Source organism: Urtica dioica, chromosome 4 (genome assembly GCF_054948205.1).
Source record: "Urtica dioica subsp. dioica isolate 48M chromosome 4, U.dioica_male_clone48M_v1_H2, whole genome shotgun sequence".
Taxonomy (NCBI): Eukaryota; Viridiplantae; Streptophyta; class Magnoliopsida; order Rosales; family Urticaceae; genus Urtica; species Urtica dioica.
In genome coordinates, this window is record NC_142759.1 from 9673267 (window position 1) to 9698931 (window position 25665).

Below are 25665 nucleotides of genomic sequence, written 5' to 3' on the forward strand. Positions count from 1 at the left end.
TTATGAAACAAAATGAGGTCAATGTAAGTCAACTACGCGTTCCTGGAATTTTAAATTCCAGTCTTTGCTATAACCCCACACAAAGGGAATTACCGTTCATTCCAAACCCCAAGGGGCATTCAGTTTATAAGGTATTTTGATATGTAAAATTCATATGATTATTTACAAAAAAAAATAATCATATGAATTTTACATATCAAAATACCTTATAAAATGAATGCCCCTTGGACGAAAAATACTGTGTTCAAAACAAAAAAAAAAAGTTAAAAACTTAGAAAGATAAATACACTTTTCAAAGTATGAATTTTGACAAAATAATAAACCTTATAAACGTTTACGCATACATGAGTTTTGTAGAAATTGGACCCTGTTATTTTTAGCAATTTTTTTTTACGAATTTTAGACAAAAAAAAAATAGTCACTGATGCCAAGTACTAAAATTCAGGGACTAATTATTTCAAGAAAGAATCAATTTTTTGAAAGCGCAGCGAAATTAGGGTATAAAAAAAAAAAGAAGAAGACATTGCAACCAATTAAACCTCAGTCATTCCGAGATAGCCGGACCCACTCATCATAATAACAAAAAGAAAGAATTCCACAAACAAACTCTATAAATAAAGCTCATCAACAAAAGAAAAAAAAGCAAGCATTCCCAGACTAATTAGACTAGTTCAGCTTTACTTCTCTCTCTGTGTGTGTGTGTGTGTGTGAGAGAGAGAGAGAGAGAGAGAGAGAGAGAGAGAGGGTGAATATGGAATCAGAGCAAAACCTGGCGTTGGAAGAAGAAGTGGGATCGGGAGTGAGATTCCAGCCCACGGAGAAGCAGTGCATACTCTCTTGCTTGCGTCCCAAGAGACAAGGACTTTTTTGTCCGGACGACCGCTTCATTGCAAAGCTAAATTTCTATGACTCAGATCCTTGGGACTTGCCATGTAAATTCCTCCTAAACTACTTTGACTGACATCAATGATATATGGAATCTCTTTCACTGTTTCTCTAAAGTTCACATTTTGTTTCCGAATACAACAGTGAAATCAAATGTGTATGCGGAAGATGGGGATTGGTTCTTCTTCCACAGCCATGGGCCGAAAATCCGAAGGACAACCAAATCGGGAAGTTGGAAGATTACTGGGAAGAGAGTTGATATCAAGGATGAAAATTCAGATTGCATTGGACGAAAGACGTACCTTGTGTTCCAACCCAAAGACGGCGCTATACCTAATAATAGGTTCACTTGGGCAATGCATGAGTATTCCGATGCATCCGAGCCTCTTCCCGGCCAGGTTTTCCTCCGTGACTTTTTCATTTTTTATTTATTTATTTATAGTTATTTTCATTTTCCTTTGGAATTAATGGCTGTTTTTATAGAAAAATTGATTTCATGTGTTGGTTAGTTTAGTAAATCAACTTGTCCTGGCTTATTCTATCATTGCTCTCTATTTCTTAAACCACATCTGATTCATGTTTTTTTTTTTTTCCCTTCTTCTGCAAATTATGCAGCCAAACATTGTTCTTTGCCGCTTGATAAGGAGAATCGGCGATAAGAGCCGTAAATCCAATGGTCTTGCAACGCCTAATCTTAGCAATCATAATTCAAACAAGGTGAGAATAGTTCCTAGTCAAGTTTATATAATTAAATTCGAGGAAAACACTCTGCTTGTGTTTTTTTTTTCTCAACATACGTTTCACTATTTCAGGGTCTTGAGAAATATGACTCCAAGCCACTGGAACCGAGCATAGCTTCAGAGGACACAGAGAGTTGGGACTTCAATCACCGAAAGCGCAAGGTGACTGATTTGGAGGAATGTCAAGCGCTAATGGATGAATATAGGTCGCTCAATGGTTGGGATGATCTGTGGGTTGGCAGTGATGACGTGGACAACGGAGGATTTAATTTTAAATCATGTCCATCGCCCATGTGGCGATGAACTTCGTGGGAGAATATCACCGGGTAAAGTAGTATTAATGTCTACATACATTAAGACTTGGCTTGTGGTGGTGATATTCTTTCATTTACTCTCTTTCTCATCTTTCTAAATGTTTCTTTAGAGAGGGAGAGAGAGAGAGAGAGATTCCTGGTTACCAAAACAAAAACACCTATGCTCACAAATCATTAGAGTTGTGAAAATTGAACCTTAGGAGAACTACTCCAAATTAAATAGGTTTCTAAGCCTATCTACTTCTAGAAAATTTCCTTTCCTTAAACCGAACCTTACTAGTGATTCGAGAAGATATAGAGTGATTTTTACTAGTAAAAAACAAGCTCTATAACTCGATAGTGAGGCTCATGCTAATATTCTGTGCTAATTTTAGCCACGCTTCTTTATTTTCCTAGGCACTGAACGATGAGCTAAGAACAACCCGTGTTTTAGGTAGAATCAACTTTCTATAGCCTTAAACACTTCTAGAGATTAGCTCATCTCGGCCTATTATCACATGCATTAGATTATTATTATTAGTTTAAGTCATTTCGTAGCAGTCAAGACAAGACATGAAGGCGAAGGAGTGGTCTTAGCTATGCATAAACAAGGTTTGTTTCGGAAGAAGATAACCCGAAGCGGAAGCATAGTTGAGGCTACACTTCTTATCATGGAACGACACAGTTTCCTCGAATCGGAACCTATATAGAGCTGTTGGATATGCTTACATGGCATTAGAAAAGACAGACAAATGTTTCAAGCGAGGAATAAGTGGATCGATCTACCTCTGTAAGGAGTGCTATCTTTGTGCTTTTAGTTTTCACGCCGAGTTTTTGCTGCGATTCTACTATGTAATTCCTTTTTAAGTAAGATTGTGTTTGTTATTATGCTGCAAAATAAACCTGTCTGCAGAACACTAATAGCTCTGCGAAAACTGCATTTTTATAGTTTTTTTTAAGTAGATGGTTTTTGAATTACAGTTTATATCTATCTTTTGCTATCTCGAGCATTTTTCGTCAACACATTTGCTATTACTTGCTAATTTACTTCTACTTATTGAAAACTAGTTGATGATCAGTACAGGAAATATGTTCTTGTTGCCTATTTGGTTTAACTTTTTTTTTTTTTTAATAATATACAATTTATTTTGCTATTCCTTCCCAAAGCCAATCTCATTTACTCATTTCTTGAATATCATTTTATTTGAAGTACAAGTTCAATCGTGTTGGAAAAAAATTCTTTGAATTCACTTATAGAATACCACATAAATAAGACTGATGCTTTATTTTGTCGCCTGTGTGGCCAATTCATTCTTCACAACAGGAAATTTATTGTATCTTAAGTTATCTTAAGTAATTGGTGGGTTCAGAAGAAAAAAAAGAAAAGGTAATTGGTAGATTGACTAAGAAATATCGGATGAGTTTATTCTTAATAAACGCCTCTTAAAAATAAAAATTATGCAAATAAACGCTGCACAAACAAAAAAAAAACAAGAGAGTAGCCTAAAACATGTTATAATAATGAGAATTTACATTAATTAAGCAATTCTATAACAATGAAATGGTAAATTAGCCATGTCGCCGCTAATATATGAGAGTAGGAATATTGCATCAACTTTTAAGTTTTTCGATCGGTATAAGTTATTTCAAACGCCCTTTATCAAAGAAGCAGATGTTTTTTTAAGGCGGCTTTGTGCGAGTAGAGATTGAAGCCACGGGTGAGGAATTAACAATTAAACTATGTTAGAAATCCCTTTAAAAAGCAGATGTTACTATGAGCCACCTTCTAGCTGATAAGAAAACAAATTTAAAACGAAAGGAAACTAGCAAGTAAGTAGGCCAAAAAAAGTGATTAAATTATTGTACGGATTATTGTTTGTTTTCAAGTTGCAAAAGTGCTATTGGAGATTCTAGAACATTCTAACAATTCGCCCTCTTTGAATATTATTAATAACAAAATGAGAGCACTTACTAATCTTTGGAATTATCTAGACTTTACTCGAATATAACTCAACACTAGGACGACGAAATTTTTGGTTAATCGCACCCAAATGATAATATTGGCTCAATATCCCTAATTTATTCTTGGAGAGCAAAAATCCAAAAGAGAAAAGTGTGATCATTTCACGCGGTGGCTTATGGCTTTCCTGGAAAGAAGGGATAGAGAACCCGGACTCCACTGATAGTCCACGTGTCAACTTACCATTGCTCGTTTAAGTCTATGCAAGTCAAAAAAATATATTTAAAAATCCTCGAAACTACAAATGCTTGTTCACTTCACTTCACTTAGTGACTCTTAACCTCATACGTACTCTCATCATACTCATACGTAGACGCTCATACAAATACATAACCTCCATAATCATCATCATCCTGGTAATCTGCTGTAAGAACGAAGAGGTGTGTAAAAATGGCGATAGAGCTTCCCTCAAACAGCCCAGTGGGATTCAGATTCCACCCCACTGACGCGGAGCTTGTAACAAGTTACTTGAAGCCGAAGATTCTCGGAAAGCCCTTCGCCGACGTGATCGCCGAGGTCGACCTCTGCCAATCGGAGCCCTGGGAGTTGCCTCGTAAGTGGATCACAAAGGAATTAATAGAGCCTCAGTCAAAATCAATTAACCCCTTTTCTGTTTTGCTTTTGTAGAAAAGTCAAAGGTAAAGTCAATGGACAAGGTGTGGTGGTTCCTGTATCGGAAGGACTACAAGTCTCCGAGCAGCAAGAGGTTGAAAAGGACGACGAGCACGGGGTTTTGGAAGATCACCGGACAGGAAAGGCTGATCAAGGACGAGGACACTAAGCAGTGCCTTGGAAGGAAGAGGACTCTGGTCTTTCATTCCGGTCCTGCTCCGGGAAAGAGGACCAACTGGGTTATGCAAGAGATTTACCTCGATCCTTCCACTTTTACCATCCCTCTTCAGGTTCCAACTTTCAGTTCAACAAATTATTCATCGATGATGATATGAAATTTTAACCAAACTTTTTAGTTTTATAAAGTACTCTTGTCAAAAACACTCTTTTACCTTCAATCGTAAAAGGGTGTTTGTTTTCGGGTTGATTTGTGGCAAATATTTGTGTGGGATACATTCATCATCGAATCTGGAATTTCATAGCAGATTCTTCGATCTGATTATTTGTTGAGATGACGATGATGATGTGACAGGAATTGTATTTGTTGATCTCGGCGTTAGCTCTAATTAGTTAAAATACTCGCAGATGGACGCTTATGTTATATGCAAGTTGAAGAGGAAGAAGGACGAAAACGCCGAGACCCCAGAGGGTGAAATTCATCAAATGGTGGGCCACAAACTGTTCTATTGAGTATCGATTCCCCCGAGATTTTATTGAATCAAATGTTGTGTATGGATCGATATCGCAGGCGAATTTGAACCGGGAATTATCGTCGGCCTCGGAAGAAGAGGAGGCGATAGGCGAGGCGGATCGCGGCATCATCACGCAGGAGGATATATTTGAGTTGCTACGCGACTCCGACCAGTTCAACGAGAGTCCCGAGGAACAGTTTGCCAACAGCCTCCTCTGCGACCCGGACGATGTGTACGGCTTCGTCGACGACCCTAGTATTTCACAGACACCCTTGAAAAGGTCCTACTTTAGTGACGCTCCGGGTGGTAGTGACACCGACGCTGAAGGAACGAACGGATGGGTAAGAAACTTAGGAAAATAGTCTAACTTAAATGTTTGACATTGTTAAATAGTCAACGTTTGGTATATTTTAGGTAATTAGCCACTTTCATACGTAAATTTTAGGTGAATAGCCAACGTTTGGTATACGAAAATGGCTATTTACCTAAGATTTACGTCTGAAAGTTCCTATTTACCTAAAATTTATCAAATGTGGACTATTCAGCAATGTCAACGTTTAAGTTGCTATTATTCTAATTTATTAGTGTTTGGAACAGCAGTTTCACGGTTCTGGCTCTTTCGACTCCGGCGGCTCGAAGAAAGTTCGACATTTGAGGATGTCAAGGGCACCGAGCGAAACATTGCAAGCCTCTGTTAAGAACCCGGATTTCACACGAGAACATTCGGTCGTCCCAGTCTTCAAAACTGAGGCCGTGGCTTTGGGAGAGGTAGTGACCGCACGCGTTACTGTTACCGGAGGAGGAACCCGTCAGAAGCGGGTTCAATTTCAGAACCCAGCCACTTCAGACAAGGTAATTAGAAAAAAATCATGATACCAGTTTTTTCCCACAAAAAGAAATAATATCATTGAAATGTGTAAGTATATATTGTAAGTAACATTCTCAACGTTGTGGGTTTTTTTTTTTTGTTTGCAGGCCAAAGATGTGGCTGGAAAGGAAGCGTGTGTAGGAGAGGCCGGGGAAAATAAAAAAGCAGTTGCGAAGTCAGCCAAAAGTTGCGAGTCGAGCGTGAATGCAAGCGAATCGTGGAGTTTCTTTGATGTCGTTGACTCGTCGTCACTTTCCATTTGCCACTCGCGATCGCCCTATGAGTACGGCCTTAACATACTTGTTGGCACATTTTTGTTTGCCGTTTTTGTCCGTGAACTGGTTGTGTTTGGAGATTGGTGATATGAAATGTATAGAGCTAAAAGAAATAAGTAAGTCCTCGCATTTTGGAGTGAAAGAATTGGATGTGAATATTGGCTACTAATACTCTCTAAGGAGTCTGAAGAAGTCAGTTTAAGGGTATGTGAATGTGGGCTAGATTTTGTAAGGCTGGTGAAATTGCTTCCAAGAATAAATTTACTTTTAAGATTTTGTACAAGGGTATATAACAGTAACGTGTGGATAAAAAAAAGTAAAACTTCCGAAGGAATTGTTAATTAATACTTTACTTCATTTTACCATCACAACAAGGACACAGAGCTTCTTTCTTGAACCCTCCTTTTCACTCCATGTGGTCCGTCTTTCTAACTCCCAAAGAACCCAAGTAGTCCCACAAAAAGAGGACTCACTAGCTAGCTCTTTACAATATAGTTCTCTCTCTCTCTCTCTCTCTCTCTCTCTATATATATATATATATATATATATATATATATATATATATACATAAATACATAGATTTGCAATGAGTGGTGAGAGAATAGTGTTGCCGTCGAACATGCCAGTGGGGTTCAGGTTCCATCCAACGGACGAGGAGCTGATAAGCCATTACTTGCGCCTCAAGCTTCAGGGGCGTGACTCTGAGGTGGACCCCGTAATCGCCGAGCTCGATAATATCTCCGACTATGAGCCCTGGCATTTACCATGTACGTACGTAGATATATGTATATGTCACATAGTCACCGGTTTCTTCTCCGTCAAGCAACGTGTATTTATGAGAGCGTTATTTTTTTTTTGTACATTTGTGTTGGTACGTAGCAATGTCAAAGATACAGTCGGAGGATCGGATGTGGTGGTTCTTCTGCCGGAGAGACGGGGCGGGAAAGAGATCGAAGAGGAAGACGGGGTCGGGGTCGGGGTTTTGGAAGGTGACCGGAGTGGAGAGGAAGGTCAAGAGCATGGGAAGGAAAAGGACTTTGGTGTTCTATATGGGCTCGTCTCCGGGGAAAAGGACAAACTGGGTTATGCAACACTATTACTCTGCCTCATCTCTTCATCCTCACCAGGTTTCAAACCCTAGACAGACAAACAAACTAACAACATTCTTCACTATTGCTTTTTTGTTGTTCTAAAATAAGTTGACAATTTAGTAACTCGTGATCTTATAAGCTTTGTTAGGTCTGATACACTCAGTATTAGAGCTAATAAACATTTATTTTTATTTTATTTTTGGATCGGTTTTCATTTGATGGTCAAAATCTGTTAAAACTTTTTTTTTCCTTCCAAAATATGCAGCGGGACTACACCATTTTCCGTTTGAAGTTGAAATCGGATGACACAGTTGACACTCTGAACAATCCCGATGAAGGCGAAGCGAGTGGCGAGATCTCAGGTTTTGAGAATCCGATAAAGCCCTTTGCGATTCCCACAGAGGTAAGGGGAACAAAATGCTCTCGAATTTCACTACGTATATGATACTATTCGAACCATTGCAGAGTGATGTTGCGGCCGAGATTGCAGAAAAATCTTCTGCTTCGCAGTTCGCTGACTCGCTCATCGTCGATCCGTGCGAGGACTCGTCGAAAATGGCTTGTCTTCAGGACTTGGACGGTGAAGGAGTCTATGAACGGGTAATGAGACCTCGTTCTTTGCCTCTTTGAGATTGATAAGGTTAAACTAGATAATATTATAATTCGATGATTTTTCTCATGTGCGTGGTCACAGAACGTCCATACTACTACAACCAGTCCGAGCTCTTTTGGTTCGTCTGGCGGTTCATCAAGAGCTCAGCGACAGAAGAGAATTACCGAAACAAGCGGCGAAACATCGCTACGTCTAATGGTTGACCGTTTCACACCAGAAACACATGTTCCTCCTCCACAGGTCACCACGAACCTTAAAACCGCATCTGCGAAGCCTATTCCACAGAAGAAGAGGGAAATGAGTTATGATCTCAGCGAAAGCGAAGAAGATAGAGACGACAAAACACCAGCCCCGAAGAAACTTGCGTGCTCGAAAACATCTGGAGACAACGTAAGAAAGAAGAATGAATAAAACAAACACTTTGGCTAAGACATTTAGTTCCCTAATGCTAATTAGTTTTATTGTTTTGAGTGCAGGGCATAGAAGGTTATTGTCCTTCAGTGAAGCTCTACCTCAATGTAGCGATTTGGGCGGTTCTGTTTGCTGTGTTTGCTCGAGTACTGGCCTTGAACGGAATCTGGTGGTACTAAAATAACACGTGCCTTTATTGTGTTTTTTTTTTTATAATCAGAAGCAAGATCTTACAATAATATATATATATATATATATATATATATATATATATATATATAACCATTTTGTGACCACCGTTTATAATTACAGTGACGGATGGTTTTTAATTATCATATTCTTTTCTTTTCTTTTCTTTTCCTTATTGCAAGTTGAGTTGTTGAAGTGCTTTTGCTGTAAATTGATTGTGAATGAGAGAATAATAAAAAGGGTATAAATGGGGTGAGAGAGGCTCGAACTCTCGACCTCAGGATAACTCAGTAGCTATGAGACCTACGCGCTAACCAACTGCGCCACCACCCCTTGTTGACTTCCACGGTTCCACCTCAGATATGTAGAATTAGACTTTCATATATTGATGAGCAAACCATTGCCATGAATTCAACTTTCAATCTGGTGAAAAAAGAGGAGAATATTGATTCATTTTCATGAGGACATTTTTTTACCTACTATGCTATACTTAAACAACATTGCAATGAATATTGTTGGATAGACCAAGCCATTTCACTGTCATAAAAGTGAATACAATAGCAAAACACAATACAGAGCGAGAGAGGAAAAGAGAGAGAAAAGATATCAACAACTAGACTACAAAGTTTTCAAGTCTGGCTTCTGTGTGACCACAAACTTCATTGCATGTGCGGTGAGGCAAGCCATTACACATCTACCCATAGCTGAATCAGTGATCACTTCATGGCGAAGAAAACAACGAGTTAGAGCCTAAGAGAAGAACAACAATATAGTTGACCCCAAAAAAAAAAAAGAAGAAGAAGAAGAAGAGTGTTGATCAGCTTGTTCTTACCTTTCAATGCCACAATGTTTGACGACAAGACATACAGATCGATTATGAAAATCAAGGATGACGGGAATTCCCAAACCTGCATCAGAATATAGCTTTGAGTTTCACTGGTTATGGGACAGAAAGCAGCAACGAGAAAAAAACAAAACAAAACAAATAAACAAACAAAGAGATTCTGGATCATACCATCATAGCGAAAAGACACAACTTGAAGTAACTTGAAACAAGGATGGCAAAGGATATCTCATTACACCTGTAACGTCAATCAATATACCCAATTCACTTATTAAAAACACGAGTATCTGCTCATACATCTACTCTACAGCTAAAAGCTTAATGCTATTAGATTAATATAGTACCCTCTTTTCTTTTTCGTATTTCCTTTGCTACATATTCTACCGAAACCCTGAAAGGTTCTTCATTACATAACTCTCTATGGTAGCCCGGACGAGTCGTTCGAGTAATACGATCAACCAAACATGCTTTTTGACAAACATCTTGTAAGAAGTTGCAGAGCAGAGACATGTCTCGAATCAATAATAACTCTTACCTGAGAGGCTTCGTGGAAGTGTTGATCAAACTACGCGTAGCAACTAGAAAAGTACAAATAAACACACAGTTCCCGAGAACGACATCCGTCAACACCTACAAAACATAATCGAATTTCTCAAAAAAAAAAAAAAAAAACAAAACAAAATCGAAGAAAAAGTTTGGTTAAATTGCACTCATTTTTAACATGTGAAAAACCAGATGAATCGGAGAATGTTAGTTTAACCCTCCAACCCCGACAAGAAATATTCCTAACCTTTTGACAAGTCCACATCAGAGAGTCGATGCGGGTAGATATGCCCAGTTCTTCTTTGCTTCTACATATAAATAAACTCCTATCTTGTGGATTATTAACCCAATTATCAGTACACACTCTCTGCATATGTATATATATCGAAAGAGATTGAAAAACAAAACGCTTAGCGTAAACTTACAAGCATCCAGAAAGAGAAATCCCAGGGTACATTTCCACATTAAACCCTGGAAAATAATCCCAATGTCAGTAAAGCATAAACATGCAATATTATTCAAGGAAAACAGAAGGTACACCTGAAAATTTGGATTTTGGAGATCGAGCACATTGTATAGTAAATGCCTGTACGCTTTTGGTTTGTGAAGAATCAAATCAATCACAAGAATCTGATAAAAAAATAACCAATTAGAAAACACTAGGTTTAGTTAAAAAAAAAGTGATGAACTTTGGTTCAGTGACCGATTGGAAAACGAAAAATGAGCTCAAATTGACATTTATTAAATACATATATATATATATATATATATATATATATATATATATACCATGAGTTCACACTCAATGTACTCATCCGCAACTGCTTTGCAATTCTCCTATAAAAGAAAGCCCCAAAAAAAATTATGAGATAAAGAAGATTATTTTTTTATAAATATAAGAGCTGTGAAAATAAATTATTACTAACGCATTTCATGAGGCGAATATTCCCCGGAGAGTACTGAACGAAGAGCGATTTCATCCTGAAACCACATTGGACACATCTGGAATTCATCTTATTTTCTTCTTTGAATCCGTTCACAGTTTAGTTTCTGTTTCCCTAAGAGCGCTGTGCCTATATTCATTGGGCAAAACCCATTTTCTGAGACTGAACACAAGTTATGTTCATAAAATCTGTAAATCACACTTAACATTAATCTCACCCAAGATATCAATTTAAACCCCAATACACAGTTCAGCAAGTTAGATTAACTAATATCGTATCACTCACTACCAAACAAAGCAGCTGATTAACAAAAGAAGAGAAAGGTTTTTTTTTTTCTTTCTGATATAGGTATCAAATTTCAAAAGCCCAAATTAAGACGACTATACCAGAAAATGGAGAGCAGAGAGGGGAATGGACCGATCAACGATTTCCTCTGAAACCATCAAAGTATTGCTCACAAACCAACGTTAATGTTACCTTACATTTGAAACATAAATTATAAATTATGATATTTTAAAATGATTAAAAGTTTATAATTATAACAATAGTGAGATGTATGATAATTAATAAATCTATGTATGTATATTTTACTTCAATTTAAAGTTAAATGTATAGGTTCATGAATATATTCCGATTTTTATATATACTAGCTCTGGGGCCGTGCCCGTGGCACGGCATATATGCAAAAAAAAAGTAACAGTTAAGTTTATTTACATAAACATAGGGAGATAGAGTTTGCAGGAGCATAATAATTTACAGAGGTACATATGTTTACATGGGTAGATAATTTACTTAGTAGATAGAGCTTGCAGGAGCATAATAATTTACAGAGGTACATATGTTTACATGGGTAGATAATTTACTTAGTAGTAGTGTTGTTTATCCAAAAAAGAAAAAAGATAAAAAACTAAGATTTTTTTTTATATCTATGGGTGACTGGTTGACATGGGATATAAATCATGTTATACTGTTGAATAACAAGCTATCAATTATCTATCTAGCATTCCCGCACGCTTAGCGCCACTGAGTTTTTTATTTGAGATAAAAAAAAAAGTAAAATTCGGGAAAAAGAGCCAATTGTATGAACCAAGTAGTAGGTATGATAGCGTTTAAAAGAACTTGCTCAACTCCGCTACAAACAGGCAGCAAACAAAATATGAAATCAAGAAGCCGGTCTGTCTCTATATCATCTAATAAAATAACTTTACATTGACTATTTAGCTACATCATTATTTTTTTATTAACCACATAATCAAAATAATCGTCTCATAGACCTTCACATTTCATATTGATATAAAATTTATTACGAATGCAGTTTAAGATTTTTTGTAATTAATTTTCAAAGTGCAAAATGCTAATAATATCTAAGCAGATTTCTGCGAAGCCTAAAGGAAGCTCAAGCTCTCGGTGTGAAAAACCTTGTGGTCCAATCGGACTTGTTTTCATTTGTTTTCTATTTGTTTTCATTCTAGAGCTGTGAATAATGATGTTGCAGACTTGCTCGCTAAAAAAAGCCCTTGTTATGGCTAATGAAATGGTCTGGAAAGACTATTTTCCACCATTTCCTTTGGATGTAATTTTGGCAGATAGCCAACTCCTTTTTCCCAAAAAAAAAAAAAAAAAAAAAAAATCTAAGCAAATTTCTATATAATAATAATAAAAAGACTTGGCTGAACCACAAAATGCATAATAACCACATCTGTATATGCTTCACACATCATCTGTATATATAGGGCTATCAAGATGTTTCACTTTTCATATAAAATATGTGGTGAAAAACAAACTAATAATAATGCATAATTAATGAGCACTGTTAGGTTACTAAAAACCCCCCAATTTTACAGCCGAAAGTGAAAGCAGAAAAACATCTGTAAAATCAAAGGTACTAAAAGGGTAACAAGAAGAATATGGTCATCTCTTGACATTTGCCCAAACCAATATAAAGCAGTTATATGTGGTTTTCAAAGCCTCAAAATATATATTGCACCTATACAAACCTTAGGGGGTAAACCCAATCGACGGAAGTAAATCAAACAAACAAACGAAAATCCTAATCCAAGAGAAAAAGCCCCAATTTATTATTCTGAAACCAAAACAAGAGATGAAATTCAAGGATTCATTCACCTTGAACAAAGTCCAGCGACTCTGAATCCTTTACGGCGAGATTCGATCGATACTGGTTGAGCTTTGTCTCACGCTTTCTCTTCGTCGTCAAACCTTCTAGTCTCTCTCTCTCTCTCTGTCCCGCTGAATATCTTTGTTCTGTTTCGCCCTCTCACTCTCGCTCAATCCCCTCTCGCTCAATCCCTCTCACACAAACAAAGCAGGGAAAGAAAAAAGAAAGAACAATCTGAAAAGGGGAAACGAAAAAACCAAAAGCTCAGCAAACAACAAAAACACACATGCATTAATTGTTTCAGCCCATTAAAAAAAACTTAGAATGTGCCACGTGACGATTGAGGAGAGTCATGAAACTTTTTTTTGCTTAAAATTTTTGGGTATTTTAATGAGACTAGTTTAAAAAACGCGCGTGTAGCGCGAGTCAACAATATTTTTTTTAAAAAAAGTGAAAAATAAAAATAAGTAAAATAAAGTAAGTTTAGACTTTTAATTGTATTAAATATAATATACATTAAAAAATTATACAAAATATATTGATAAGAGAGGGAGGAAAGAAATTAATATACATACAAAAATTATACAAAATATATTTATGAAAGAAGGAAACAAAAATTCAAAATCGGAAGTAAAAAAAAATCAAAACCGGAAGGGAAAAAAAATGGCTCCGCGTGTCGTTGTCTGGCGGCACCAGAATTGAAGTTGAAATAAAAATATATACAAAATATATTGATGAGAGAGGGGAAAAAAATTAAAGGTCGGGAAAAAAAATAAATGATAATAGATGTTATTGATATAGTATAATATAGTATTAGTAATTATGATTATAATATACATAAAAAAAAGATACAAAATTTATTGATGTTTGGAAGGGAAAAAAAATCAAATTTGGAAAGCAAAAAAAAATCAAAATCGGAAGTAAAAAAAAAAATCAAAATCGGAAGGAAAAAAGATGGCTTCCACGTGTCGCTGCCTGGCGGCACCAGGATTCAAGTTGGAAAAAAAAATATATACAAAATATATTGATGAGAGAGGGAAAAAAATTAAAGGTCGGGAAAAAAATAAATGATAATATATGTTATTGATATAATATAATATATTATTAGTAATTATGATTATAATATACATAAAAAAATATAAAAAAATCAAATTGGAAAGAAAAAAAAATCAAAATCGGAAGTAAAAAAAAAATCAAAATCGGAAGGGAAAAAAAATGGCTTCCACGTATCGCTGCCTGGCGGCACGAGGATTCAAGTTGAAATAAAAATATTACAAAATATATTGATGAGAGAGAAAAAAAAATTAAAGATCGGGAAAAAAATAAATGAAAATATATGTTATTGATATAGTATTAGTAATTATGATTATAATATACATAAAAAAATGATACAAAATATATTGATATTTGGAAGGGAAAAAAAATTGAAAAAAAAAACGGAAGGTTTTGGGAAAAAAAAAAAAAACAACAACAACAACCCCGCCACGTGTCGCCATATGGAGACGCCACGTGACGGAACGTGGGTAAAAGTTGAAGAAGCTATACTTCTTATTAACTATGCTATGGAGTAAGTAGATTATAGACACATGTCTTTATTATTTCTATTATAATTATCATTTCTGTTATATAATTATGATAACTTGTATTTACATCGTATTTCAAATAATAATAAGTGAAATTTGTTGTAACTAGCCAAGTTTGTCATTTTTATTGGGGGAATAACTCAAGTTTCATTTTATTAAGCAAATAGCCCATATTTTTTGCTCAGACCATAATACCTTTGGTAAATTCGCTAATAGGTTAATTTAATTAACTTACTGGAGTGAGTTAGGTTAATTAATTAACTTGTTGGTTGAATATTAGTTGAAGTTCTGATTTTTTTTGTGAGTAAAGTTAATTTACTAAATGATTGAATTCGGAATTAGGTTAATTAATTGAATGCTTTGAATATCAATTGACTTAAATTATGATTTTTGTAAATTTTTTGTGAATTTCAAATCATTCACGAATCAGTTAATTAATTAACCTAACTCACTCAAGTAGGTTAATTAAATTAACCGATTCGCGGATTTACAAAGTGTCTCTCCTCAATCCCCTCCATCGCCGCCGATTCCTCTCCCCCCGCCGATTTCCGAGTCAATCTGAGCCGTCGATTCTCCGCGAGTTAGGGATCAACAATTAACTGTTTCTTCTTCTTCTCCACCTCCGATCTCTCACCACTCTCTCTCATCACCAGTCCGACCGATCCTCGCCGTACCTTCCCTGCGCCGCCAAGCAGCAGATCACCTTCCCTTCTTCGTCTTGTTCCTCGGCGCCGTGGTCCAGCTTGTTCATTCCGGTGAGGTCGAGCATCGCCGCCGCTGGAGCTCGACGGAATCGACGCCGTCTATGGCGGATCTTGACGGCGTCTATGGTGGATCTCGCCGGCGACGTTAGGTATCAGCAACGAAGATGGACGACGATCGGCGACGACGCGGCGGCGTGAAATGGATCGGCGGCGATCTGCGGCATGAAGTGGATTGGTGGCGTGAAATGGACGAAGATGAGAACGAGTTTAGATTTAGGTTTTGGGAAAATTGAGTTTTGCTCTTATATATGAGGGTAATTTAGGTAGTGAAATATTAATTGGGCTATTCACTTAATTTATTCAAATTTTGGCTATTCTCCTAATATTGGTGAGTTGATTGGACTAGTATGCTCACTCTCCCTGATAATAATATGATGACATCAAATACAAAAATGATCATAAATACTTTCAAGACAGCAATGATGAGTTATAGATTTTGTACCTGTCTAAAATATGACATTTTTTTTAATGTTAGATGTGTTTTATTTGTATACTTGAGTAATATATAGAAATTCGTTGAATATTGGTTAAAACATGTATTCATAACCTTTATAGCTTTATATATAACGTTCAAACTTATGATTAATATATATTTATTTATTATTAAATAAATCAATTTCATTTATTCTAGATAATCATAGCATGCCAACATAAACATAGAGAGAAAAATTAATCGAGTAATATATATATATATATATATATATATATATATATATATATATATATATATATATATTCTTACTCTCTTACTCTTTGTTTTTTTATTATCAATATATTCTTCTAATTTATTTGAGTTATATTCATAATATTTTTACATTTTCTTTATTTATCTATTGAAATAGAAAAATAATTATTCATAATTTTTGTAATTTGAATTAGAATTAATGGCGACAAAAATACCTAAATTTTTTCTCTGGATACACTTAAATACTCAATCTTTTTTTCGGCGGATAAAATAAATAACGTTAAATTTTGGTATCACCGTTACTACATTCGCTGGTAAGAATGGACGGAAATCCATGTGTCAACATCATGCAGGTTTGCTATTTAAAATGAGCTTATAATATATAAAATAAAAATAAAAATAAAAACTGGAATTAATTGCTTACATAATTGCTTATTTAAACGTGGGAATTAAAAAAAAGTATTTCTTCTTCTTCATTTATCGAACACGAAAGTCCCCACTGAAACTCTAAATTCAGAAACTCACTTTGATTGTTCTCTTCAAATCGCACACAACAAATTTGTTTCTTCAACTAAGTCTTCGTCTTTATTCGTCCGAGTCTCCGTCTTCCTCTGAAAATCGCAAATTCGAACTCTCCGTATTCCTCTGGAAATCGCGAATTCGAACTTGATGATATGTCATTGTATGTGTATTGTGGTGTTCGGGTTTTGAGGCTGCAAATGGTCATGTTTGTGTGTGTTCTAGTTGTTGTTGGAGTTGTTGTTATTGACTCTGTGTTGTAATGATGTAGTGTTTGTAATGTGTGTTATTGACTCTGTGTTGAAATATAATGAAAATTAATATGTTTTGTTATGGTCTTTTGATTTGATTTACACATTGTTCGTAATCTGTATTTCAAGAGTACAATCATAATAGAGATCAATGAACATGATTTGACCGAAAATATGTGCAATGAGAATAATAAGTTTGAGTGCAATGCATAGTATAGATGAATAGTGAACTCAAAATATTTGACTTCGGATTCATAACAATCACTAATTTTAAGCATATGCAAGCACTATCAACACAATACCATAAGAGCATTTCGGTTTATATACCTTCCGGCTCAGTTATAGATCCTCCGCGCTCCTACCTTTTGGAACTCTTTGCTTCTTGTGTCAAGGCTCTAGGGATCTTCAGATTTCGCATGCTCCTTGCTCCTTGGATCTTTGGATCTTTAAGTCTTCGGATTTTTCGGGAGCTCTTTGCTCCTTGGATCTTCGGATCTTCAAGCTTGGGTTGATCGATATCGATCGTAGTCTTCCAAGATGTAATCTCCGGAAGGATAAAGACCAAAGTGTGGATCAACTCTTTTCTCACTAATTACTCCAATAAGGTGTCGGAATAATTCTTTCTTTCTTTCGGACATGGTATGAATGAATTTTTCAGCTCCGATCAAGAGAGAAGAAAAACGTTCACAACATTAGGGGAGATGCTGCCGAAAATTCCAAGTGAGGAACAAGGCAGTTGGCGATTTTCACCTTGGCCTAAGCCCCTTATTTGTATCTTTATAGCTTATCCCAAATAGAATATGCAATTTTTTTTATTTCCTTTGATCTTATTCTAATTAAGATGAGATATTTATTATGAATAGAACAAATCAAATATCTTCTAGATACTTTAATAAATAGAATATCCAGATCATATTCAATATTTATTTACCTCTCACATTTGAATATATTAATCTGGTAATTGATTAATATAGAATATCTCCATGATATACTCAATTAATAACTTAATTAATACATTATTTATTTCTCACAATAATAAATTATTCTATAAATAGAGTAGTAGAGAGTATCTTCATGATACTCTCAATAAATAACATAGTTAATATAATATTTGTTTCTCAAAATAAAATATATTATTCCATAAAAGGAATAGCAAAAAACATCTCTATGATACTCTCATAAATAATTACTACATTAAATACTAACCAAATCGGATAATATTTAATATATAATATTTATTTTCTATTTGAGAAAAGCCTCATTCCTATTGGACTTTGATCAAACAAATTCAATGCCCATGTATCTCTATGTACAAGCCTACCACAAGGCAGGTTGAGCCTTGTGAGCTGATTCAAATTGCTCTTTTACAAACCTATTTAAATCTAAGTGATATTCCTAAGCTACTTAAACAATTAAATGAGGACTATGGACCTAGTAATTGAGGCTCCTACGAATCCGAACAAATATACGAAATCTTTATTTTCTCTTATTCATTTGATTCGTCAATCTCAGCGTCACTTCACAAGATGAGCCGAGACTGCACTCTTATTGATACTAGAGTTATATTTTACTCAATGTTTATGAGCGTCCATTGATATAGTCAGTTCACGAGCTCAATCCTCCATGTTCAACTCGTATTGGAAAAGGTCAATTATTATGTTATATTTTTCTTGATACATATGAGCCTTAAGCACCGTTGCTTCCCCAGCGAAAGAAGCTCTTCCATACGTACTTTACTACGAAAATGCGTGCAATCAATCGGTTCTAAAATCAACTCTTAGGTGAGTGAACATTGACCTTCTTACGAGAAGGTTGAATTTCGTATCTTTGAATCACTTTCCGCTCAGATCATATCTCAAGCTCCCAACACATAAATATTTAGGCATTTGTATCTAGCCATTAACGAATGAGTCAAAAAACCTGGTAGTACAACTTAGAAGTCTGTGACCACTTCAGGATTTGTATCAAGTCTCATTGTGACCATCATAGCAACCCTAATTAGTGTGCCGTAATAGTTTCTTAAACGACACAACAACAACCAAAGTCTGTCGTGGCGGTACACATACCAAATGTGTAGAATGCTCCCACTAAATGATCAACATTTCACCAGTGTTCCACATATGTGATTTTCAATCCATCTACCCATACTTAGATTGTCTTATTAGGGTTTGCCTCAGCTGATTTGGTGGAAGGATAAAATCGGAAGCGAATCACATAAATATAGAACTTGACAAAATACTCACTGAATTGAATCGGGTGCGATGCCTTGCTAGTCAACATATTTTTTTAAAATGTTAAAAATATGATGTATGACATCTAGAAATAGTTTTTACCAAACTACAAATTTAGTCGATCAAACGTAAAATTATGTTGTATACGGTGCACGAAAGTTACTCACTCGTGTTTCATAGTCTTTTTTTCACCAATAAATACGAGATTAATATATTTTCCCCCTAAATATATATTTCAAGTGATTGGCGCATTATAGTTTTACACATACGACAAAGTAAAATTGACAAATATGAAAAATGCTCAATTAGGGCTACTGCTAGAGGTCCGAAACTAAATAAGTTTTAAGGATTGATACTATAATGGTAACATTTATATTTCATGTTCTATATATGAGGTAACTTTATTGCTCTGGTTTACTTTCAGAATGAGTAGTAATGGCTAGGAGAAATATCAGCATGGTTCCGACTTTAGCTAGTACTCTGAAAAGGTTACATACTTATAACGAAATGTACCCTCATCGTGGTAACAAGATTAAGCTTATTTATGTAAAGACAAAGAAGTATAGGCCACAACACACACACACACACACAGATATATATATATATATATATATATATATATATATATATATGTGTGTGTGTGTGTGTGTGTGAAAAGAAGAGATACTAGATAATTAATATTCAGATTTGTGCCTTATGGCATGTGACTACCGTCTTTGATCACCATCTATGCATCGATCGATTATGGCTGTAAAAGCTAACCTGCTATCATCTGATCTCTATTCTCTATTATGTTAGGCTCTATAAGTAGCTATATATAGCTAGCTATCTACGACCTAAATTTAACTCCATGAGGTTGAGGATAACTCATAGGAATCTCGTGAATGTAATTATGTGCTCTCACTTCTTTTTTTTTTCTATCATGGCTGTAAATTTTTATTATTAATATTATTTTCTTGTATCTACAAAATAATACCGTTGTATTAATTCCTATGTATATAAAAAAAATAACTAATTAACCCTCTCACCAACTAGCTACTACATAATTTCTCAGTTCATAAGCTTGAAAGAACATATAGCATCAACCTAATCCAGCGATCTTGTTTGATTATGGGAATCGAATGTATTTAATTATTAAACCTAGCTTTATGAAAAATAAATTAAGGAATTCATTGAGCAGGAAGGAAGAGGTGAAATTAAAATTAATTTTTATATAAGTAGTATAGTAGCTAAGTCTATAGTGTATATATAGCCTCTAAAAAGAAATCTTTATCCCCAAAAGATAAAGATTAAAGGCAAAGATTGATCGATTAAAGGAAACCGTCTAACTTTGATCATGTCTTTATCCGTAAGCATGCGAATGTGGGATAAAAGCGAGAAGATATTATCACTCTATAATATTCATGGCAAATACAATGAATTTCATACATGAATATTATCTCAATAATATTTACTCAGTTAAAAAAGTCAATCAATAACTCCCTGCCTGTCTCAAACTGAATATTGTCAACGGGTCAACATTTATTTTCTGTTAGTTACATCTGGACTTTTTAAAATAATGTCTTTTTATTTTATTTTAGGAAAACCTAAAAAATGTCTAGCATAGTTAATATAGCTTCAAAATCTTATTGATAACAAATATACCGTTATGTCACGCGGCCCAAAAAAAGGAACTTTCCGCAGTAATATCTCTCTCACTCTGATCGCTCATTTTTTTAGGGATGACGCGGATTTAAAAGAAATAAAATAAAATAAAGAATTAATAATACTGTTTGTGTAAGATTGACAAAACACAGAGATGATCACATCAGAGAATGGAATGCTCAATTTCTGAAGGTCGTTAATCGATTTCTACTGCAGTGATCATATTCACATGTGTCACTGGCAGAAGAGCTCAAAGCAAAGAACATATTTGTGGCTGAGACTTAAAGGAGCTCGAATTAGCACACATAAAATACTGCTTACGAAAAGACGACAACATAAATATACATACACAATTACATACATGTATACTATTATCACGTACGTACAAAGTAGTCATTAATTACGCATTGCATGAAATAGAACCAAAAACTCTCTATATATGCGTAATTATGATGATCGGTCAGTTGAGAAAATTGACCTTTCATCCAGTGCTTGTGCTTCTAAAGATGGCTTTTATTTTTTCTAACGAAAAAGAATAGTTGATGAGCGAACTAATGCATATTAAGGGAAATAAATAGCGTACTGTTCCTTGAGCTTTATAATGATATGAACAATTTCTCCTTTTCTTACGTATACGGCGTATCGAAACAAACCAGAATATTCATGATCATGTCTAACGGCTATATAACAATGAGAATTCGAAAAGATCGATCTGATCATAATATAATATATATATATATATATATATATATATATTCATTCTAGGTTATTTTAGATCGATTTGTCAAGAAGTGCAGTTTGGCCTAGAGAGTATCATATAATCATGTCCTTTGTGTGTGGACAATAAATTTTGTGCTCCCCTCAGTCAAGAAATGCTCTATATAGCTATAACACTAGTGTAAGATAAGTACTATATCTGTGTTTATTAATACAGCTGTTTCCTGTTGTATTAAGCTGTACGTTGTTTCAATGTACGGTTGAACACTGTTGCTATAATATGAACAGTGAAAATGTTGAATCCAGTCCGGTTTTAAAATTTCCATGCATTTTTATTTTTTCCAATATATATATCACACACCTATATATAAAATTCAATTTTTCTAGATGATCATCAAAAATACAAAAAGCTTTTAGATCCCTCTTAATATAAGGGAACTTTATACCGGTCTTCCCATCTATGCATGTGCTGGTCTCATTGAGAGGCACATGAAATGATCGGCTCATGGAATATCAAATAGGAAAACCACGTTTACGTTAATAGAAGACCCTAATCCTTGTTTGCTGGCACCTATCTAGGCTACTAATGGAGTACTTAAAAATCTACACTGTACCAAAGGGGTAAAGTTGTCTTATGATCTCTCGATATTTCCTGTATATATATTGCGAAATTAATAGGTTTAATTAGTTCCAATGAGTACAATATGAGGTTTCTTTATTAATGTGGAACACATATGTATGTATATTTTAAGTTAACAGGTAGACATAAAGGCATGAAATCCATATTTTCATTTGGTGATAATATATGTATGTTAATCAGCAATATATATATATATATATATATATATATATATATATATATATATTGCATATAATGTGAGATATGATATTAGATATATGCCCGTACGTAATTGTAACTAGACTGTTATAGTTCAATTTACAATTGAGATATAATTGCTATCTATAAACGTACGTTTCAGCGCCTGCTAGCTCATCTCCTAATTAATGTAAGATTTTAACTAGGTCTGATGTGCCCTAGTCTAAGACTAAAATCACGAAACTTTCTCGTAAAATTTTGGGACCATTTATGCTGTAATCAATAATGTGATATCTTTTTAGCGCGCAATTAATCCAGATAATTAACGTGGAAGCAGCTAAGTCATGAGATTACTAAGGCTAAACAAATGTAATAAGTTTTCATAAATATACATGTTTGGCTAGAAATATACACAATGCATCTAAACAAAGTTAGGCTCAAAGGTAATAATGTGAGCATAAATAGTTTATTTATTTAATTCTATAAACAGTGTTATATATGTGCACTGAAGCTTTCTGAGCATTACCTGCAAAGGCGTGCCTAACTAATCAGCAAAAAAACAGCATATCGATTTATTCACAACACTAACACATTTAAAGGTGGTGTTGTTCTAGCAGTGAAAAAAAAAACAAAAAAACGGCTTTTTGAAACTGTTCCCCAAAGCTATATCTATAACCCTTGATATGTGTATATACACACATATGCATCGAAAGAGATTTCACAAGTCCGATCTCTCTATTTATCTTTTTAGCTGTAACAACAAAAAGACGTGGGATTTCATTCAATTAACGAAACCAGAAACGGTCCCCATATAAATTCGTCTCATTTTATGACTAAATAACGCTCAACTAAAACCATGATGATGCGACTAAAACCACATTAGTGACTGAACTAAACCTTTTAATAATATACTTATAGTATATCTTTGTAGCAGTACGTGCACTTAATATTATAATCTGCAAAATTACTATATACATATATATGCGTATATAAAACAACACTATGAAATTAATTTAAAAACTCTCCAAAATTTATATATATAAGCATGTTGATTTCTTTTGTGAGGGTATTGGCGCAATATAAAATATCCATTGAAGGTGTGTATTAATAATCAAGGATAATCCAAATCAAAAGACAAGGAATTGGCACTAGATTTGCCCTTGCTCGAAAACTGCGACGGAAAACCTCTACTCCCACCACCACCACCACCACCACCAGTGGGCGTAGTACCGGACAAGGGCATAATCGGAAACACCACCGGAGAAGATATATTATTTCTACTATTATTATTATTATTGGGTAGCCTTACTTGTTGATGACGATCGTGATGACCATGCTCTTCTCCTCCTCCTCCTCCTTCTTCTTCTTCATCATCTTCGCATGGACTGTACTCCATGTTCACACCAAACAGCCTCAGCCTCTTCGGCGCCGCCGCCGCCGCCGCCGCCGATGACGCCGATGACGATTCGATCACCCTGAGCCCGGTGGTCCCCGCCGGAAGCTGGAACGACCCGAACGAATCGTACTGATACGGATGAGGATGATGATGAAACCGGTGGTAGCTGTTGTTTTGGATGTAGCGGTGGTGGTGATGTGGCACGGACAGGTAGTGATGATGAGGTGGCGGGGGGTAGGGTGAGATGGCGGGGGACCAGCGGTGGTGGGCGTGGAAGAGGGCGGCAGCCGGAGAGGGGCGGCGGCGCCAGTCGATGAAGAGGCGGGAGGTGTTGGAAGGGTCTCGGAGGAAGGAGACGACGTCGCCGGGGTCGAGCTTCTTGTCTTTCACGAATCGGGACCAGCCTTTGGTCATCACGTAGCTCTGCGAGCTGTTCCAGTACGAGTACCGGAACCGCCACGACTTCCCCGTCCCGTCCTCGAAGTTCAGTAGCAGACCCTTCGGATCCGTCGGAGACGACGAAGACGAGGACTCGAGCGGGAAGTACTTCTCCGCGTGCTGCTTCGGGATGACCAGCCTGTTCAGCTTCCCCACGTCGCTCGGCGTCACCACCTTGTCGAACATGTGCTCTCTCTCTCCTCCTCCGCCGCCGCCGCTGCCGCCGCCGGTCTGGAGAGAGAGATCCGGCCATCTCTTCCCGGCGGCCGAGGGGCCGCAGAACGACGAGTTATAAAGGTGTTCCCGGCTACTGCTTGCTATCTGCTGCGTGGTGATCTTGCTGCTGCTGAATTGGCTTGCTTCTTCTTCTTGTTCTTCTTCTAGATCTTCCTCTTCCTCTGGTAATTCGCGGTACGATTGCTCTTGATCTTCGTCTTCCTCTTTGTTTTGCTCGAATTCCATGGCAATGGCGAGGGTGGTGAAGTCTGGCTCGCTTTCTTGATCTTGCTGATCTCTTGTTGTTGTTGGAGTGAGTTGAATTACTTTTGGAATTACAAGCTTTTTTTTTCTCAAAACCCTAAAAAATGATCATTTAAAGATTTGGGGAATCTGATGAGAGAGAGAGCTCGTGTGTGTGTGTGTGATTATATTCCACTAAGAGAGAAGGAGGAAGAACATCAGAAAAAGGGAGATCAGGTCGGTTTGCTTTCTTTGACTTGGAATTCGGTGTTATGAGTGAGTGAGTGAGTGAGTGAGTGAGAGAGGGAAGACAAAAACCCTAATTGTACAAAGCTATAAGAAGGATTTTGAGCTGAGAGACAAAAGGGGGTTTCAAATTGGTTGTTGCAATTTTTGCTGTTGATAATATTGACCAGAGAGTTTAGCGATATTCCTAAGCCAAAAATGTAAAGGAAAAAAGGAAAAATGAGACTTGTGTGGCATCTACACAGACTCAACTTTACTAATTGACTGTTCTTGGAAGCTTCTTAATTTTTCCCAACCATATAATAATTAGTATTATTATTCTTATTGTTATTATGCTAGAGAGAGAGAGAGAGATATGAAATGCAATTCTCTGTTCATATCCTTGGAAAGCAAAGAGCTGTTTCGAGGGTATTTGATGCGAGAGGGAAAGAAATTGAAAAGTGAGATTGAGAGAGTTTATTATACGTATAATATAGGGGGCCCATTCATACTGTAGTAGATGTGGTTTTGATTATGTGAGCTAGTCCTTTTCCATTATATTTATTTTCAATTTTTTTTTTTATAACTTTATATGTTTTCTTAAGAATTGACATCTCTTTAATTACCGGATTTCTGAAAAATAAAAAATTGCAGTTGCTGAAAACATATTAGGTCGTTTTACCATTTAAGTGAAAACTAATATTTTTTTTCTTTCCTATTACTCATGCTGTTATTGTCCGAATAAAAATAATTATTTGAGGGTAGTAGGGAGGGGTAGAGCTAGTTAGGTTGTAGTTTTT

The 25665-nt window shown here is 35.8% G+C and overlaps 4 protein-coding genes, 1 non-coding gene and 1 pseudogene across 19 annotated transcripts; 3 read left to right on the forward strand and 3 right to left on the reverse strand.

Annotated features, from left to right (window-relative positions):
- Window positions 1–649: 649 nt before the first annotated feature.
- On the forward strand, window positions 650–2985 carry LOC149400218 (protein NTM1-like 9). The gene is made up of 4 exons (XM_089613216.1): window positions 650–932; window positions 1030–1283; window positions 1501–1602; window positions 1698–2985. Exons 1-4 carry the CDS (start codon window positions 752–754, stop codon window positions 1926–1928), a joined length of 768 nt encoding a protein of 255 aa, XP_089469342.1. The 5' UTR covers window positions 650–751; the 3' UTR covers window positions 1929–2985.
- Window positions 2986–4182: 1197 nt separating this feature from the next.
- Window positions 4183–6782, forward strand: LOC149400219 (NAC domain-containing protein 60-like). Of its 3 annotated transcripts, none has more exons than XM_089610308.1 (6): window positions 4183–4491; window positions 4566–4840; window positions 5136–5216; window positions 5299–5583; window positions 5840–6094; window positions 6218–6782. In XM_089610308.1, the coding sequence occupies exons 1-6, from the start codon at window positions 4329–4331 to the stop codon at window positions 6470–6472; spliced, it is 1314 nt and encodes a 437-aa protein (XP_089466434.1). In that variant the 5' UTR covers window positions 4183–4328; the 3' UTR covers window positions 6473–6782. The 3 variants fall into 3 exon arrangements, with proteins under 3 accessions (XP_089466434.1, XP_089466431.1, XP_089466433.1); XM_089610305.1 differs by having other exon boundaries at window positions 5136–5215; window positions 5289–5583; XM_089610307.1 differs by having other exon boundaries at window positions 5136–5215; window positions 5289–5583; window positions 5843–6094.
- Window positions 6783–6974: 192 nt separating this feature from the next.
- On the forward strand, window positions 6975–8721 carry LOC149400220 (NAC domain-containing protein 67-like). The gene is made up of 6 exons (XM_089613317.1): window positions 6975–7152; window positions 7265–7512; window positions 7742–7879; window positions 7942–8076; window positions 8171–8479; window positions 8566–8721. Exons 1-6 carry the CDS (start codon window positions 7005–7007, stop codon window positions 8677–8679), a joined length of 1092 nt encoding a protein of 363 aa, XP_089469443.1. The 5' UTR covers window positions 6975–7004; the 3' UTR covers window positions 8680–8721.
- A 216-nt stretch (window positions 8722–8937) lies between these two features.
- TRNAM-CAU (transfer RNA methionine (anticodon CAU)) lies at window positions 8938–9022 on the reverse strand. The gene is given in 2 exon segments: window positions 8938–8973; window positions 8985–9022. It is a non-coding gene; the product is annotated as a tRNA-Met (tRNA).
- A 187-nt stretch (window positions 9023–9209) lies between these two features.
- Window positions 9210–13437, reverse strand: LOC149400222 (protein ARV 2-like). Of its 13 annotated transcripts, none has more exons than XM_089612737.1 (11): window positions 13145–13437; window positions 11407–11453; window positions 11003–11057; window positions 10866–10913; window positions 10617–10706; window positions 10502–10547; window positions 10324–10406; window positions 10069–10163; window positions 9705–9771; window positions 9522–9597; window positions 9210–9408 (listed from the first exon to the last, which is right to left on the reverse strand). In XM_089612737.1, the coding sequence occupies exons 3-11, from the start codon at window positions 11054–11056 to the stop codon at window positions 9308–9310; spliced, it is 660 nt and encodes a 219-aa protein (XP_089468863.1). In that variant the 5' UTR covers window position 11057; window positions 11407–11453; window positions 13145–13437; the 3' UTR covers window positions 9210–9307. The 13 variants fall into 13 exon arrangements, with proteins under 13 accessions (XP_089468863.1, XP_089468860.1, XP_089468857.1 ...); XM_089612734.1 differs by having other exon boundaries at window positions 11003–11149; XM_089612731.1 differs by having other exon boundaries at window positions 11003–11208.
- Window positions 13438–23382: 9945 nt separating this feature from the next.
- LOC149400223 (B3 domain-containing transcription factor NGA2 pseudogene) lies at window positions 23383–25202 on the reverse strand (annotated as a pseudogene).
- Window positions 25203–25665: the final 463 nt, after the last annotated feature.